At 41.9% G+C, this 12,273-nt stretch overlaps 4 protein-coding genes across 19 annotated transcripts in view; all 4 read right to left on the reverse strand.

Annotated features, from left to right (window-relative positions):
• Positions 1 to 12,273, reverse strand: part of LOC141775468 (protocadherin gamma-C5-like) — a 227,851-nt gene that overhangs the window by 92,349 nt on the left and 123,229 nt on the right. The gene's annotated exons all lie outside the window — the stretch shown is intronic.
• LOC141775483 (protocadherin beta-16-like) lies at positions 24 to 2,788 on the reverse strand. The gene has a single exon (XM_074648913.1). The coding sequence runs from the start codon at positions 2,785 to 2,787 to the stop codon at positions 373 to 375; it is 2,415 nt and encodes an 804-aa protein (XP_074505014.1). The 5' UTR covers position 2,788; the 3' UTR covers positions 24 to 372.
• LOC141775484 (protocadherin beta-16-like) lies at positions 5,581 to 8,245 on the reverse strand. The gene has a single exon (XM_074648914.1). It carries the CDS (start codon positions 7,991 to 7,993, stop codon positions 5,582 to 5,584), a length of 2,412 nt encoding a protein of 803 aa, XP_074505015.1. The 5' UTR covers positions 7,994 to 8,245; the 3' UTR covers position 5,581.
• LOC141775478 (protocadherin beta-16-like) lies at positions 8,474 to 12,241 on the reverse strand. The gene has a single exon (XM_074648907.1). The coding sequence runs from the start codon at positions 11,038 to 11,040 to the stop codon at positions 8,593 to 8,595; it is 2,448 nt and encodes an 815-aa protein (XP_074505008.1). The 5' UTR covers positions 11,041 to 12,241; the 3' UTR covers positions 8,474 to 8,592.

The following is a 12,273-nucleotide window of genomic DNA, read 5'->3' on the forward strand; positions in this document are numbered from 1 at the left end:
CAGGAGGAACTAAAACCAGAGGAAAGCTGGCCATTAAAGTGGCACACTGATATCTCACTGAATACATATTTTGATAAAATTGTGTTCAAGTGCTATGGTAATATATTTGAATGCTGTAATTACAAAAACAAAATATAATCGATATCAAAAGAAGGCATGAAGAGGGGACGACAAATAAAAACACGACACATAGGCACATTCACCATCAGCAGCGTAAAGTGTCGCTGTCCATGGTGCTGAATGTGAACGTTGTAGCATTATCTAAACTTCTCAGTCATATATAAATGGTATTTTTGGTCTGCTGCTGCATGCAACTGCTTTATGAAATGAATGCATCAATACCATGACTTAAATATGCATACAAATTAAAGGTTACAGTTTTCTGACCTCTAGAGGAGAGTCTGGTTCATCCAGGATGCTCTTCTCACTCTGTATCCGCTGCATCGTCCCTGTAGAACTGGGGTCCATTATCAGCACGTTCTGACTACCGGCTCCTCCGAACTTACAGTCACTCTTTCTGGAGTCAGTGGTCCTGCACACCTCGTAGTTGTACACGTGTTGGAGAGTCCCTGCCCCCAAAGTGTCTGAGTAACGTGGTGGATAATATGGAATCACAGGGAGACTGGAGTGATACAGGACGCGAGACTGTCTCCACCTGTAGATCTTCACTGATATAATAACCACTAAACACGTGATGAAGAGGAAGGAGACTACAGCCAGAGCCAGCACTAAGTAAAAAGTCAGGTTGTCATTGTACTCCTTGTCGTGTGTAAAGTCAGTGAACTCAGACAGCACTTCAGGGAAGCTGTCCGCAACCGCCACGTTAACAATGACTGTAGCTGAACGAGAGGGCTGCCCGTTGTCCTCCACTATAACACTCAGTCTTTGTTTCACAGCATCTTTATCAGTGACTTGGCGGATAGTTCTTATTTCTCCATTCTGTAAGCCCACTTCAAACAGCGCCCTGTCTGTGGCTTTCTGCAGTTTATAGGAGAGCCAGGCATTCTGTCCAGAGTCCACATCAACAGCCACCACTTTAGTGACCAGATAGCCCACATCTGCTGAACGAGGCACCATTTCAGCCACCAGAGAGCCACCAGTCTGGACTGGGTACAGGACCTGAGGAGGGTTGTCGTTCTGGTCCTGGATCAGTACTTTCACAGTCACGTTGCTACTGAGTGGAGGGGAACCTCCATCTTGTGCTTTCACGCGGAAGTGGAAGTCTTTGATCTGCTCGTAGTCAAAAGAGCGCACTGCATGGATGACTCCACTATCAGCACTAACGGACACATATGAGGAGACTGGCACTCCGTTAACAGAGGAGTCCTCCAGTATGTAAGAAACACGGGCATTCTGGTTCCAGTCAGCGTCTCTGGCTTTCACTGTGAATATAGAGAGGCCTGGTGTGTTGTTTTCTACAATGTAGGCCTCATATGAGCTCCTCTCAAAGACAGGCGCGTTATCATTCACATCAGAGATCTGTAAGGTGAGAGTGACGCTGCTGGAGAGGGAGGGCACTCCCTCATCAGAGCACGTCACTGTTATATTATACTCAGAGGATCTCTCTCTGTCTAAATAATTGTCTGTTATTAGGCTGAAGAATTTTTTCGACGTTGCTTTCATCAGAAATGGCAAGTTTTCTTCGATATTACATGCGACTTTGCCATTCTCCCCAGAGTCAGGGTCTTGCACATTAAATATAGTTACTACAGTTCCCGGCTTAGAATTCTCTGATATTGAATTAGTTTTAGACATGATATTAATAGACGGGTGATTGTCATTCGTATCGGTCACCTCAACAATAATCTTACATGAATCTGTTAGTCCTCCATCATCACTAGCTTGTACGTGTATTTCATAGTGCTGTGCCTTTTCATAATCCAGGTTTCTAGATAAAGCTACCAGGCCATTTTCTTCGTTGATTTGAAACATAAGAGGGACATCATCCAACGTGTTTGTTATGGAATATGTCACTTTTCCATTTGACCCTTGATCTGCATCTGCAGCACTAACTGTACTCAAAAGGGTGCCCTTCGGAGCAGTCTCCATTATAGTCACCTTATATACTTCCTGCGTAAATACTGGGGCATTGTCATTAGCATCGAGCACTGAAATTTCTACTTGCATTGTTCCCGACAGCTGAGGATCACCTCCATCAGTAGCTGTGAGAGTCAAAGAGAGGTGCTCTTGCGCCTCTCTGTCTAGATGTTTTTGCAAAACCATCTCCACCTTTTTACTCCCATCATGCTGATTTTGGAGTTTTAGAAGAAAGTTGTCTGTAGGTTTGAGGGAATAACCCTGCAACCCGTTCACACCGACATCTAGATCCATAGCTCTCTCTAGCACAAATTTAGCTCCAATCACAGCCGACTCGCTAATCCTGAATTTCATCTCATCCTTTTTGAAGCTGGGTGCATTATCGTTAATGTCATTAATTTCCACGGTAACTGTAAAGAATTCAATCGGGTCTTCCAGCGTAATTTGAAAATGCAAAGCGCACGGTGTTGTCTGCCCACAGAGCGCCTCTCTGTCGATTCTCTCCTTCACAAGGAGGACTCCTCTGTCTTTATTCAGCTCGATGTATTCTGCATTGTCCTCCGTATATATGCGAGCTTTACCTGACTTCAATCTTTTCACGTCCAACCCTAAATCCTGCGCTATGTTACCAACTAGAGAGCCTTTCGACATTTCCTCGGGAATGGAGTAGGAGACCTGCCCCAACACTGAGCTGAGGGAAAACAGCGAGATAAACAACAGTACTTGCCGTCTCATTGTTCTCTCCGACATTTTAAATTCCACAAATACTGTCGATGTAAAGATATAATCCAAAGCGTTATGGTCCCACTATTACAAAATGTTCCAAATGCAGATTATCGTCGTGTTTCTTAAATCCGAAAATACGAATCGCAGCGCGGATGTCTCCGGTTGTCTGCAACGAAGGTTGTGTGCAGTATGGGTGTCTCTTTCTCTTTTTAGTGTAACACATGATGGGGGGGTAGGCTCTACATTGGTCAACAGCGGCCCTGAGAGTCCAAATACATGCACTGCAGGAAAGTACACTATGCAGTAGGAGGTTCAATATGAAGAATTAAATACAACTATAAGTCATTAAAAATCAAGCAACGCCTTTTTTTTTTTTAAATGTAACTGCTCACGTAATAGGTATTCTGTAGTTCCAAAATAAATGCTAACTTAACATTAACTTAATAGTCCCTTTTTAATTGAAGACACATACTGTATCTAATTGTTTACTGAGGCGATTATTATCTGACAAAGAAGTTAGAGAAAGGGGGTATCATCAAACCTTGTTAAATTATTAATATTAACCTTTTTCACTTATGGGAACTAACGACAGAAACATCCGAGAGGCTATCCCTGCAGCAGCTTATTAAACTTATTTTCCAGCTAGAAATCTCCCCCCACAGTCTTGTCAGGAATGACCAAGATCAAGCTGATAACTAAAAATGTTCACCTGAACTTATTTAATTGCTAAACAGATGGAGCATAAGGTCATTCATCACCCTATCTGCACCCACCCATGGAAATATTACTCTCTATTTTCCATTTGATTTACATCCACCACCTGTAATTTAAACTGACACTATAACCATTTACTAACTATTTTCTATTTACTCTCCGTGAACTGTATTTGTGACTCACTATTCTACATTTTAATCTTTTTGTTTACTTCCAACAGCTCTGTGTAGTATGAAAAGCAGATATTTGGATCAGGTTGGAGCAGGAACTCAGACAGAGTGACTTTTTCTGCTCCATTAAGACATATGTAGATGCAACAGGACAGCTAGGTGGACTGTCATCAGAGCAGATCACAGCAAGGTAACTGTGAATCTTTTGCCCTAGGTGTGTCTTTGCTGTGACTAACAGGAGCTCAACAAGAGGTGGATAATACAGACAACATGCACAGCAGGGATGATGGTAGTGGCAATGTGTTGTCAACTATTATATTTACCAAACAAGCACAGCCAGTTTAATCTCATGCCATTCTGGTCCTAATAACAATCACACTGCAGAGCTCATTACAGTCAATTTTAATAATGCCCCTTGAGGGTCAGTGAATCTAACAGTGTTTGGCTTGGTAACTTTAACACTCCCACATCAATGCTTCCCACACTATTTAACAGTGTGCTAGTTTGATTATTTACCTCACCAAATACTGAGAAGCAGCCAATGAGGAGAAATCAACATAAGGACAACTGAAATATGGAATAGTAATGTAGGGAACAACCACGCTGACTGCTTTGACAACGCTTTTGACTCCGGTGAAATGCCACATCAGTTAACAGACTATAGGTCTTCTCATCTAACCAGTATTTAGCAACAACACAGAGTATTTCCTAGTAATATGCCATGGGATCCAAGGACATAAAATTTACATTCACAGACGTGGTGAAACAATCTTCTGGAAACGGACACTGTAAATATGTGTTTTGGAGTGACTGGCCATAATGCTTTGCCTGTTACACTGGTGTGTCTTTAGCAGTGTCCCTCTCTGGCTAGCGCTGTCCATGACTCTGGTGCTGAATGCACAATAATATTAACCAATAGGCAGGACTCTTGGTTTTAATGACAAATGACATGAGAATGTTGAAGTTACAAAAAAAGGCTAAAGAAAGATTTCTGTTTTGCAAATAATTATGATACTTATTCAACAGGAAAGAGATGTTCAAACCAATAAACACAAGTCAAGTTTGCCCATATCAAATATTCAGGGTGAAAAAACTAATAAAAAATACAATCTAAAAACAGCTTATAATAAATCTTGTCTCCTGCGTTGACAACAGTAGACGAGCAGTAGAACAGAAGCCCTTATTTCACTTTTGGCGATCCCAACATTCTTACACACAGCATTTAAAGTGTTTTATGTGCAAATCAACTATAAAGTGTCTTAACTAGCACTTTCAGCTCTTAATCAATAGTTACACTCTATTGCAGAGCTCTAAAAGCTAATAGCAAACTTACTGCATACAAAGTTAGGGTTCAAATACTAAACACACTTCCAAATTGTTGGCTTAAAAACCATGAAATCCATCCATTCTCTGTAAAAGCATGCACAGGTGACATATTAGTGCATTATGTTTCTGTTGCAGAGTCACTGCACTTGTATACTATAGTTGACGGTTGAAAACCGAAAAACAGCAGCAGACTTTAAGAAGGCATTGTCTTTGCTAGGGAAACGGATGACAAATATGTAATCACTAATACAGGGGGATATGATAGCAAGCCAGATGGAACAAATGTTATAATAAATTAATGTACACTGTGAATCTGAGCAGGACAGATCACATGCACTCTAACATCTGCAACCAACAACTCAAATACTCAATGGGTGTTCTGCCAAGGGACATGTCTATTAAAGTTGAAGTTAAAGGTGTCTTTATAAGACTAATAAGGACAAAGGTTGTAAGGATGAGAAACAGGCTAAAGAAGAAAGCACTGTATTATGCATTGTATTGCATTGTATTATGATTCTGAGCATTCCAAGAGCCCCAAGTTTAGTGAGCAACATAATGAATAGATAGAAAAAAGTGTTGTCAATAAAGGCGTATTGCAACACGTTGTGTTATTCCATGAGACTAACCTCTAGAGGAGAGTCTGGTTCATCCAGGATGCTCTTCTCACTCTGTATCCGCTGCATCGTCCCTGTAGAACTGGGGTCCATTATCAGCACGTTTTGACTACCGGCTCCTCCGAACTTACAGTCACTCTTTCTGGAGTCAGTCGTCCTGCACACCTCGTAGTTGTACACGTGTTGGAGTGTCCCTGTCCCCAAAGTGTCTGAGTAACGTGGTGGATAATATGGAATCACAGGGAGACTGGAGTGATACAGGACGCGAGACTGTCTCCACCTGTAGATCTTCACTGATATAATAACCACTAAACACGTGATGAAGAGGAAGGAGACTACAGCCAGAGCCAACACTAAGTAAAAAGTCAGGTTGTCATTGTACTCCTTGTCGTGTGTAAAGTCAGTGAACTCAGACAGCACTTCAGGGAAGCTGTCCGCCACCGCCACGTTAACAATGACTGTAGCTGAACGAGAGGGCTGCCCGTTGTCCTCCACTATAACAGTCAGTCTTTGTTTCACAGCATCTTTATCAGTGACTTGGCGGATAGTTCTTATTTCTCCATTCTGTAAGCCCACTTCAAACAGCGCCCTGTCTATGGCTTTCTGCAGTTTATAAGAGAGCCAGGCATTCTGTCCAGAGTCCACATCAACAGCCACCACTTTAGTGACCAGATAGCCCACATCTGCTGAACGAGGCACCATTTCAGCCACCAGAGAGCCACCAGTCTGGACTGGGTACAGGACCTGAGGAGGGTTGTCGTTCTGGTCCTGGATCAGTATTTTCACAGTCACGTTGCTACTGAGTGGAGGGGAACCTCCATCCTGCGCTTTTACGCGGAAGTGGAAGTCTTTGATCTGCTCGTAGTCAAAAGAGCGCACTGCATGGATGACTCCACTATCAGCACTAACGGACACATATGAGGAGACTGGCACTCCGTTAACAGAGGAGTCCTCCAGTATGTAAGAAACACGGGCATTCTGGTTCCAGTCAGCGTCTCTGGCTTTCACTGTGAATATAGAGAGGCCTGGTGTGTTGTTTTCTACAATGTAGGCCTCATATGAGCTCCTCTCAAAGACAGGCGCGTTATCATTCACATCAGAGATCTGTAAGGTGAGAGTGACGCTGCTGGAGAGGGAGGGCACTCCCTCATCAGAGCACGTCACTGTTATATTATACTGAGAGGATCTCTCTCTGTCTAAATCACTGTCTGTCACTAAACTATAGAAATCATTAGAAGAAGTGGTAATACTAAACGGTATGTTGCCGTTTATTCTGCAGTTCACTTGACCATTGTTACTTGAATCAGGGTCAAGGACACTGAACATAACTATAACTGTATTTTGGGGAGAGTCTTCTGGGATTGAATCAGATTTGGAAAGTATACTGATTACAGGTTTATTATCATTAATATCAATAACATCAACAATAATCTTACTGGAATCAGAAAGACCACCACTGTCTCTGGCTTCGATATCGATTCGGTAATATTTTGCTTTTTCAAAGTTAACCTCACCGGTTAGTATTACTTCGCCGTTTTTATTTATTGTAAATATATCAGACACACTGTCCATAGTGCTCGACACTGAATATGAAACGTCCCCGTTTGTTCCTTTATCTGCATCAGAAGCACTCACTGTTGTCAGTGTTGTTCCTTTCTGAGAATTTTCCGCTATGGCTGCCTTATAAACGGACTGCGTAAAAACAGGAGCATTGTCGTTTGCATCGAGCACCGTCACATAAATCTTTACTGTACCAGACATCTGAGGTTCTCCTCCATCTACAGCTGTTAACAACAACGATATTTGTTCATCTTTCTCTCGATCTAACGGCTTGTGCAACACCATTTCAACCTTTTTAATCCCATCTGCATGACTTTGTATGTTCAGTACAAAATTATCTGTAGGTTTCAAGGTGTAATTTTTCAGTCCATTTAAGCCAATGTCTGCATCGACCGCTCTCTCTAACACAAATTTAGATCCTGTAACTGCGGATTCGCTAATTTCAAAACGTCTCTCGTCGTTTTTAAAACTGGGACTGTTGTCGTTGATGTCGGTAATCTCTACTGTTATTCGAAAAAGCTCCATTGGGTTCTCTAGAATAATCTGCAGATGTAACGCACAAGGCGTCGTCTGTCTGCAGAGCGCCTCTCTGTCTATTTTCTCTTTCACGAGGAGGACTCCTCTTTCTCTGCTCAGCTCGATGTATTCTGCGCTGTCGCCCGTAAATATACGGGCTTTGCCTGACTTTAATCTTTTCACATCCAAACCTAAATCCCGTGCTATGTTGCCCACGACAGAGCCCTTTGCCATTTCCTCCGGAATAGAGTAGCTGACTTGACCGAGAACTGCACCGAGAGAGAAGATCGAGATGAAAAACAGTACTTGCCGTCCCATTGTTCTATCCATAGTTCACGTTTGCGCCACAAAAAAAGGTATTTCACTTGGTTTCACAACAAAAATATCTCCATGTGAAAATGAATAGATCAAAGAATATCGAGTAAATCCACAAATGTTTAAGAAGAGTCTAACAGCTCAGTGTTTCCATCTAAGAGGCTATCTGTCCGTGAACAGTGCTTTCTCCCCTTTTCTTTCTCTGAAATAACGACATGACATGGGAGGATCTGCTTAAAATCCTCTCCACGGCTGCAACACGTTGACCAACAGCGGCCCATGGAGTTCATATAGTGGAATTGCAAGAAAAGTAAATTTAATATCAGTTGAAATTAGGAATGTGCATTATATGTATTACTGGCACAATAAAACAACTTTAAAATGATTTATCAAAAAGGTGGTGCCCTCCATCCAAACATCACACAAATGGCACATATAACTACAAAAACCACACAACTGACCGCATATTATTACAACTATGGCATGAAATAAAGAGAGAGAGAGAGAGAGAGAGAGAGAGAGAGAGAGAGAGAGAGAGAGAGAGAGAGAGAGAGAGAGAGAGTGGATGTGTGTAACATAGTACTGCCTCTGTCCATGGTGCTGAAATTCTGTTGTCAGCTTTGAGACAAACATTTCAAGATGCAGCTTTGCAATAACCAAAGAGGGGAATTTCTAACCTCTAGAGGAGAGTCTGGTTCATCCAGGATGCTCTTCTCACTCTGTATCCGCTGCATCGTCCCTGTAGAACTGGGGTCCATTATCAGCACGTTCTGACTACCGGCTCCTCCGAACTTACAGTCACTCTTTCTGGAGTCAGTCGTCCTGCACACCTCGTAGTTGTAAACGTGTTGGAGAGTCCCTGTCCCCAAAGTGTCTGAGTAACGTGGTGGATAATATGGAATCACAGGTAGACTGGAGTGATACAGGACGCGAGACTGTCTCCACCTGTAGATCTTCACTGAGATAATAACCACTAAACACGTGATGAAGAGGAAGGAGACTACAGCCAGAGCCAACACTAAGTAAAAAGTCAGGTTGTCATTGTACTCCTTGTCGTGTGTAAAGTCAGTGAACTCAGACAGCACATCGGGGAAGCTGTCCGCCACCGCCACGTTAACAATGACTGTAGCTGAACGAGAGGGCTGCCCGTTGTCCTCCACTATAACAGTCAGTCTTTGTTTCACAGCATCTTTATCAGTGACTTGGCGGATAGTTCTTATTTCTCCATTCTGTAAGCCCACTTCAAACAGCGCCCTGTCTGTGGCTTTCTGCAGTTTATAGGAGAGCCAGGCATTTTGTCCAGAGTCCACATCAACAGCCACCACTTTAGTGACCAGATAGCCCACATCTGCTGAACGAGGAACCATTTCAGCCACCAGAGAGCCACCAGTCTGGACTGGGTACAAGACCTGAGGGGGGTTGTCGTTCTTGTCCTGGATCAGTATTTTCACGGTCACGTTGCTACTGAGTGGAGGGGAACCTCCATCCTGCGCTTTGACGCGGAAGTGGAAGTCTTTGATCTGCTCGTAGTCAAAAGAGCGCACTGCATGGATGACTCCACTATCAGCACTAACGGACACATATGAGGAGACTGGCACTCCGTTAACAGAGGAGTCCTCCAGTATGTAAGAAACACGGGCATTCTGGTTCCAGTCAGCGTCTCTGGCTTTCACTGTGAATATAGAGAGGCCTGGTGTGTTGTTTTCTACAATGTAGGCCTCATATGAGCTCCTCTCAAAGACAGGCGCGTTATCATTCACATCAGAGATCTGTAAGGTGAGAGTGACGCTGCTGGAGAGGGAGGGCACTCCTTCATCAGAGCACGTCACTGTTATATTATACTGAGAAGCAATCTCTCTGTCTAAATCACTGTCTGTCACTAAACTATAGAAATTATTTGTAGATGTTTTTAAAATGAAGGGTATATTTTCGCTGATAAAACATTTCACGTTACCGTTTTCTCCTGAATCTAGGTCCTCAATATTTATCATTGTAACAACTGTATTGAGTTTAGCATCTTCTGATATCACAGTTGACTTCGACATTATGTTAATTTCAGGTTTGTTGTCATTTACATCTTGCACATCGACAATTAACTTAGAAGAATCTGTGAGTCCTCCATCGTCACTAGCAAGTACATTTATTTGATAGTTTCGTGACTCCTCAAAATCAATATTTCCAAATAAAGTAACTTCGCCGTTTTTCTCATTTATCTCAAATAATTTCCTGATATCATCTAAAGTATTTGTTATCGAATACGTTATTTTACCGTATGAACCCTGATCTGCATCTGAGGCTGAAACAGTGGCAACAACTGTTCCTTTAGGTGAGTTCTCAGTAACTGTAGCTTTGTATGTTGGCTGTGTAAAAACGGGGGCATTATCATTAGCGTCTAAAACTGTAATAACAATCAGCATTGTTCCTGACATCTGCGGCTCTCCTCCATCTACAGCCGTTAACACCAGAGATATCTGCTCCTGTTTCTCTCTGTCTAAAGGCTTCTGTAGCACCATCTCAACGTTTTTATTCCCATCTGCGTTATTGCGCAGTTTCAGAGCAAAATTATCAGTCGGTCTTAATTCGTAGCTTTTTAGATCATTAATTCCAACATCAAGATCCACAGCCCTCTCCAGTACAAATTTAGCCCCGATCACTGCTGATTCACTAATTTTGAATTTCATCTCACCTTTTTCAAAGGTTGGTGTGTTGTCATTAATATCTGTGATCTGAACGGTAACACTGTAAAACTCCATCGGATTCTCCAAAATAATCTGAAAATGTAAAGCACAAGGCGTCGTCTGTCTGCAGAGCGCCTCTCTGTCGATTCTCTCTTTGACGAGGAGGACTCCTCTTTCTCTGTTCAGCTCGATGTACCCGTCGCTGTCTCGGGTATAAATTCGCGCTTTACCAGATACCAGACGTTTGGTTTGTAAGCCTAAATCTTGTGCTATGTTGCCCACTAAAGATCCTTTGGCCATTTCCTCCGGAATAGAGTAGCTGACCTGCCCGAGGACCGAGCCGACGGAGAGGAGACAGATTAACAGCAGTACTTGCCTTTTCATTGTTCTATCTGAATCGTTTCCGCCTGATTCAGCGTGTTTATATCCGACAAAAAAATGATATCGATTCCAGTATCAAATGTTGATTCAGCGCCTGTATAAATAATCCACACAAGAGAAAGAAAGTCCCCAAATGTCGACGTCTTCTTTTCAAATATTCTGTACGACTCGAATGACCGTTCTTTCCCGTCCTGCTCTTTCTTTATTATGTCGATGTTACATGGGAGGTGCTGCTGCAACCCCACTGTTACTGCCAGCCGTCGACACTCTGGTCAACAGCGGCCCTAAGAGTCCACAATGTAAAACTGCAGAAATACAACATAATAGAATATATGTTCAGAAGACTCACTGTGAAAAAATCTGAAGTTGAATGAAAGTAATTATAAATAGAGCTGTAATATTAACATATGCCCAAACCCATGGGTGCTACAGCCATGTTCTGCCGTCACTTTAACTATGGAATGATGTCTTTATATAGAGAGTCATTTTAAAAAATAACTAAATTTGATTAAAATCATAAAAAGCACACAGATTAAAAAATCTGGAACAATTTAGCCAGAGAAGTGAATAACGTAAAAACACATCTCACTATATAAATGGGAAACACTGAGAAGAAGAAAAAGAAGCAGACAAAGTTATTGTCGCTGTCCGAGGTTCTGAAATTGAGACATTCTGATAAACGACCGACATCACTGCAGAAGTTCAACCACAAGACACGGATTAATGTGCCAACACTTACAAACTATCCTATGACTGATGCCCACAAAAATATAGGAGTGACCTCAAGAAAGACAAGTATATAGACCACAATATATATATTCAATTGAAAACTTGGGTAGGTGTATGTTCAACATCAGTGGCAAAAAGTAGCAAAAAGGGTTGATATATATGAGCAGGGAGTAGTGAAACAATCAGATAAACTTCCATAGATTATGCAAATTCAGATTGTAAAAATAAGGCAGCTGTTTATCTGCCTTTGAAGTAACAAGAAAACAAACATCAATATTAATACTCGATCAATAACGAAAAAGTGAACTTCAGCAAAGAGGTCTAAAAAGAGATAAAAGCACTGAATGAATATATTTTAGAGACTACAAATACTAACATCAGCCGACAAGAGAGTTTAAGACAAGATGATCCTCAAACCTTGATATGCTATTATTTGTAACGAAACCCTACGAGCTTTAAATTTTAAAATTGCCACTACAATAGTCAGTAGAAACAATGTTAAAGCAG

This window comes from Sebastes fasciatus, chromosome 10 (genome assembly GCF_043250625.1).
Source record: "Sebastes fasciatus isolate fSebFas1 chromosome 10, fSebFas1.pri, whole genome shotgun sequence".
Classification (NCBI taxonomy): Eukaryota; Metazoa; Chordata; class Actinopteri; order Perciformes; family Sebastidae; genus Sebastes; species Sebastes fasciatus.

Coding starts and splice junctions, on each gene's coding strand:
- LOC141775484 (XM_074648914.1), bottom strand. CDS start 7,993: ATGGATAGAACAATGGGACGGCAAGTACTGTTTTTCATCTCGATCTTC.
- LOC141775483 (XM_074648913.1), bottom strand. CDS start 2,787: ATGTCGGAGAGAACAATGAGACGGCAAGTACTGTTGTTTATCTCGCTG.
- LOC141775478 (XM_074648907.1), bottom strand. CDS start 11,040: ATGAAAAGGCAAGTACTGCTGTTAATCTGTCTCCTCTCCGTCGGCTCG.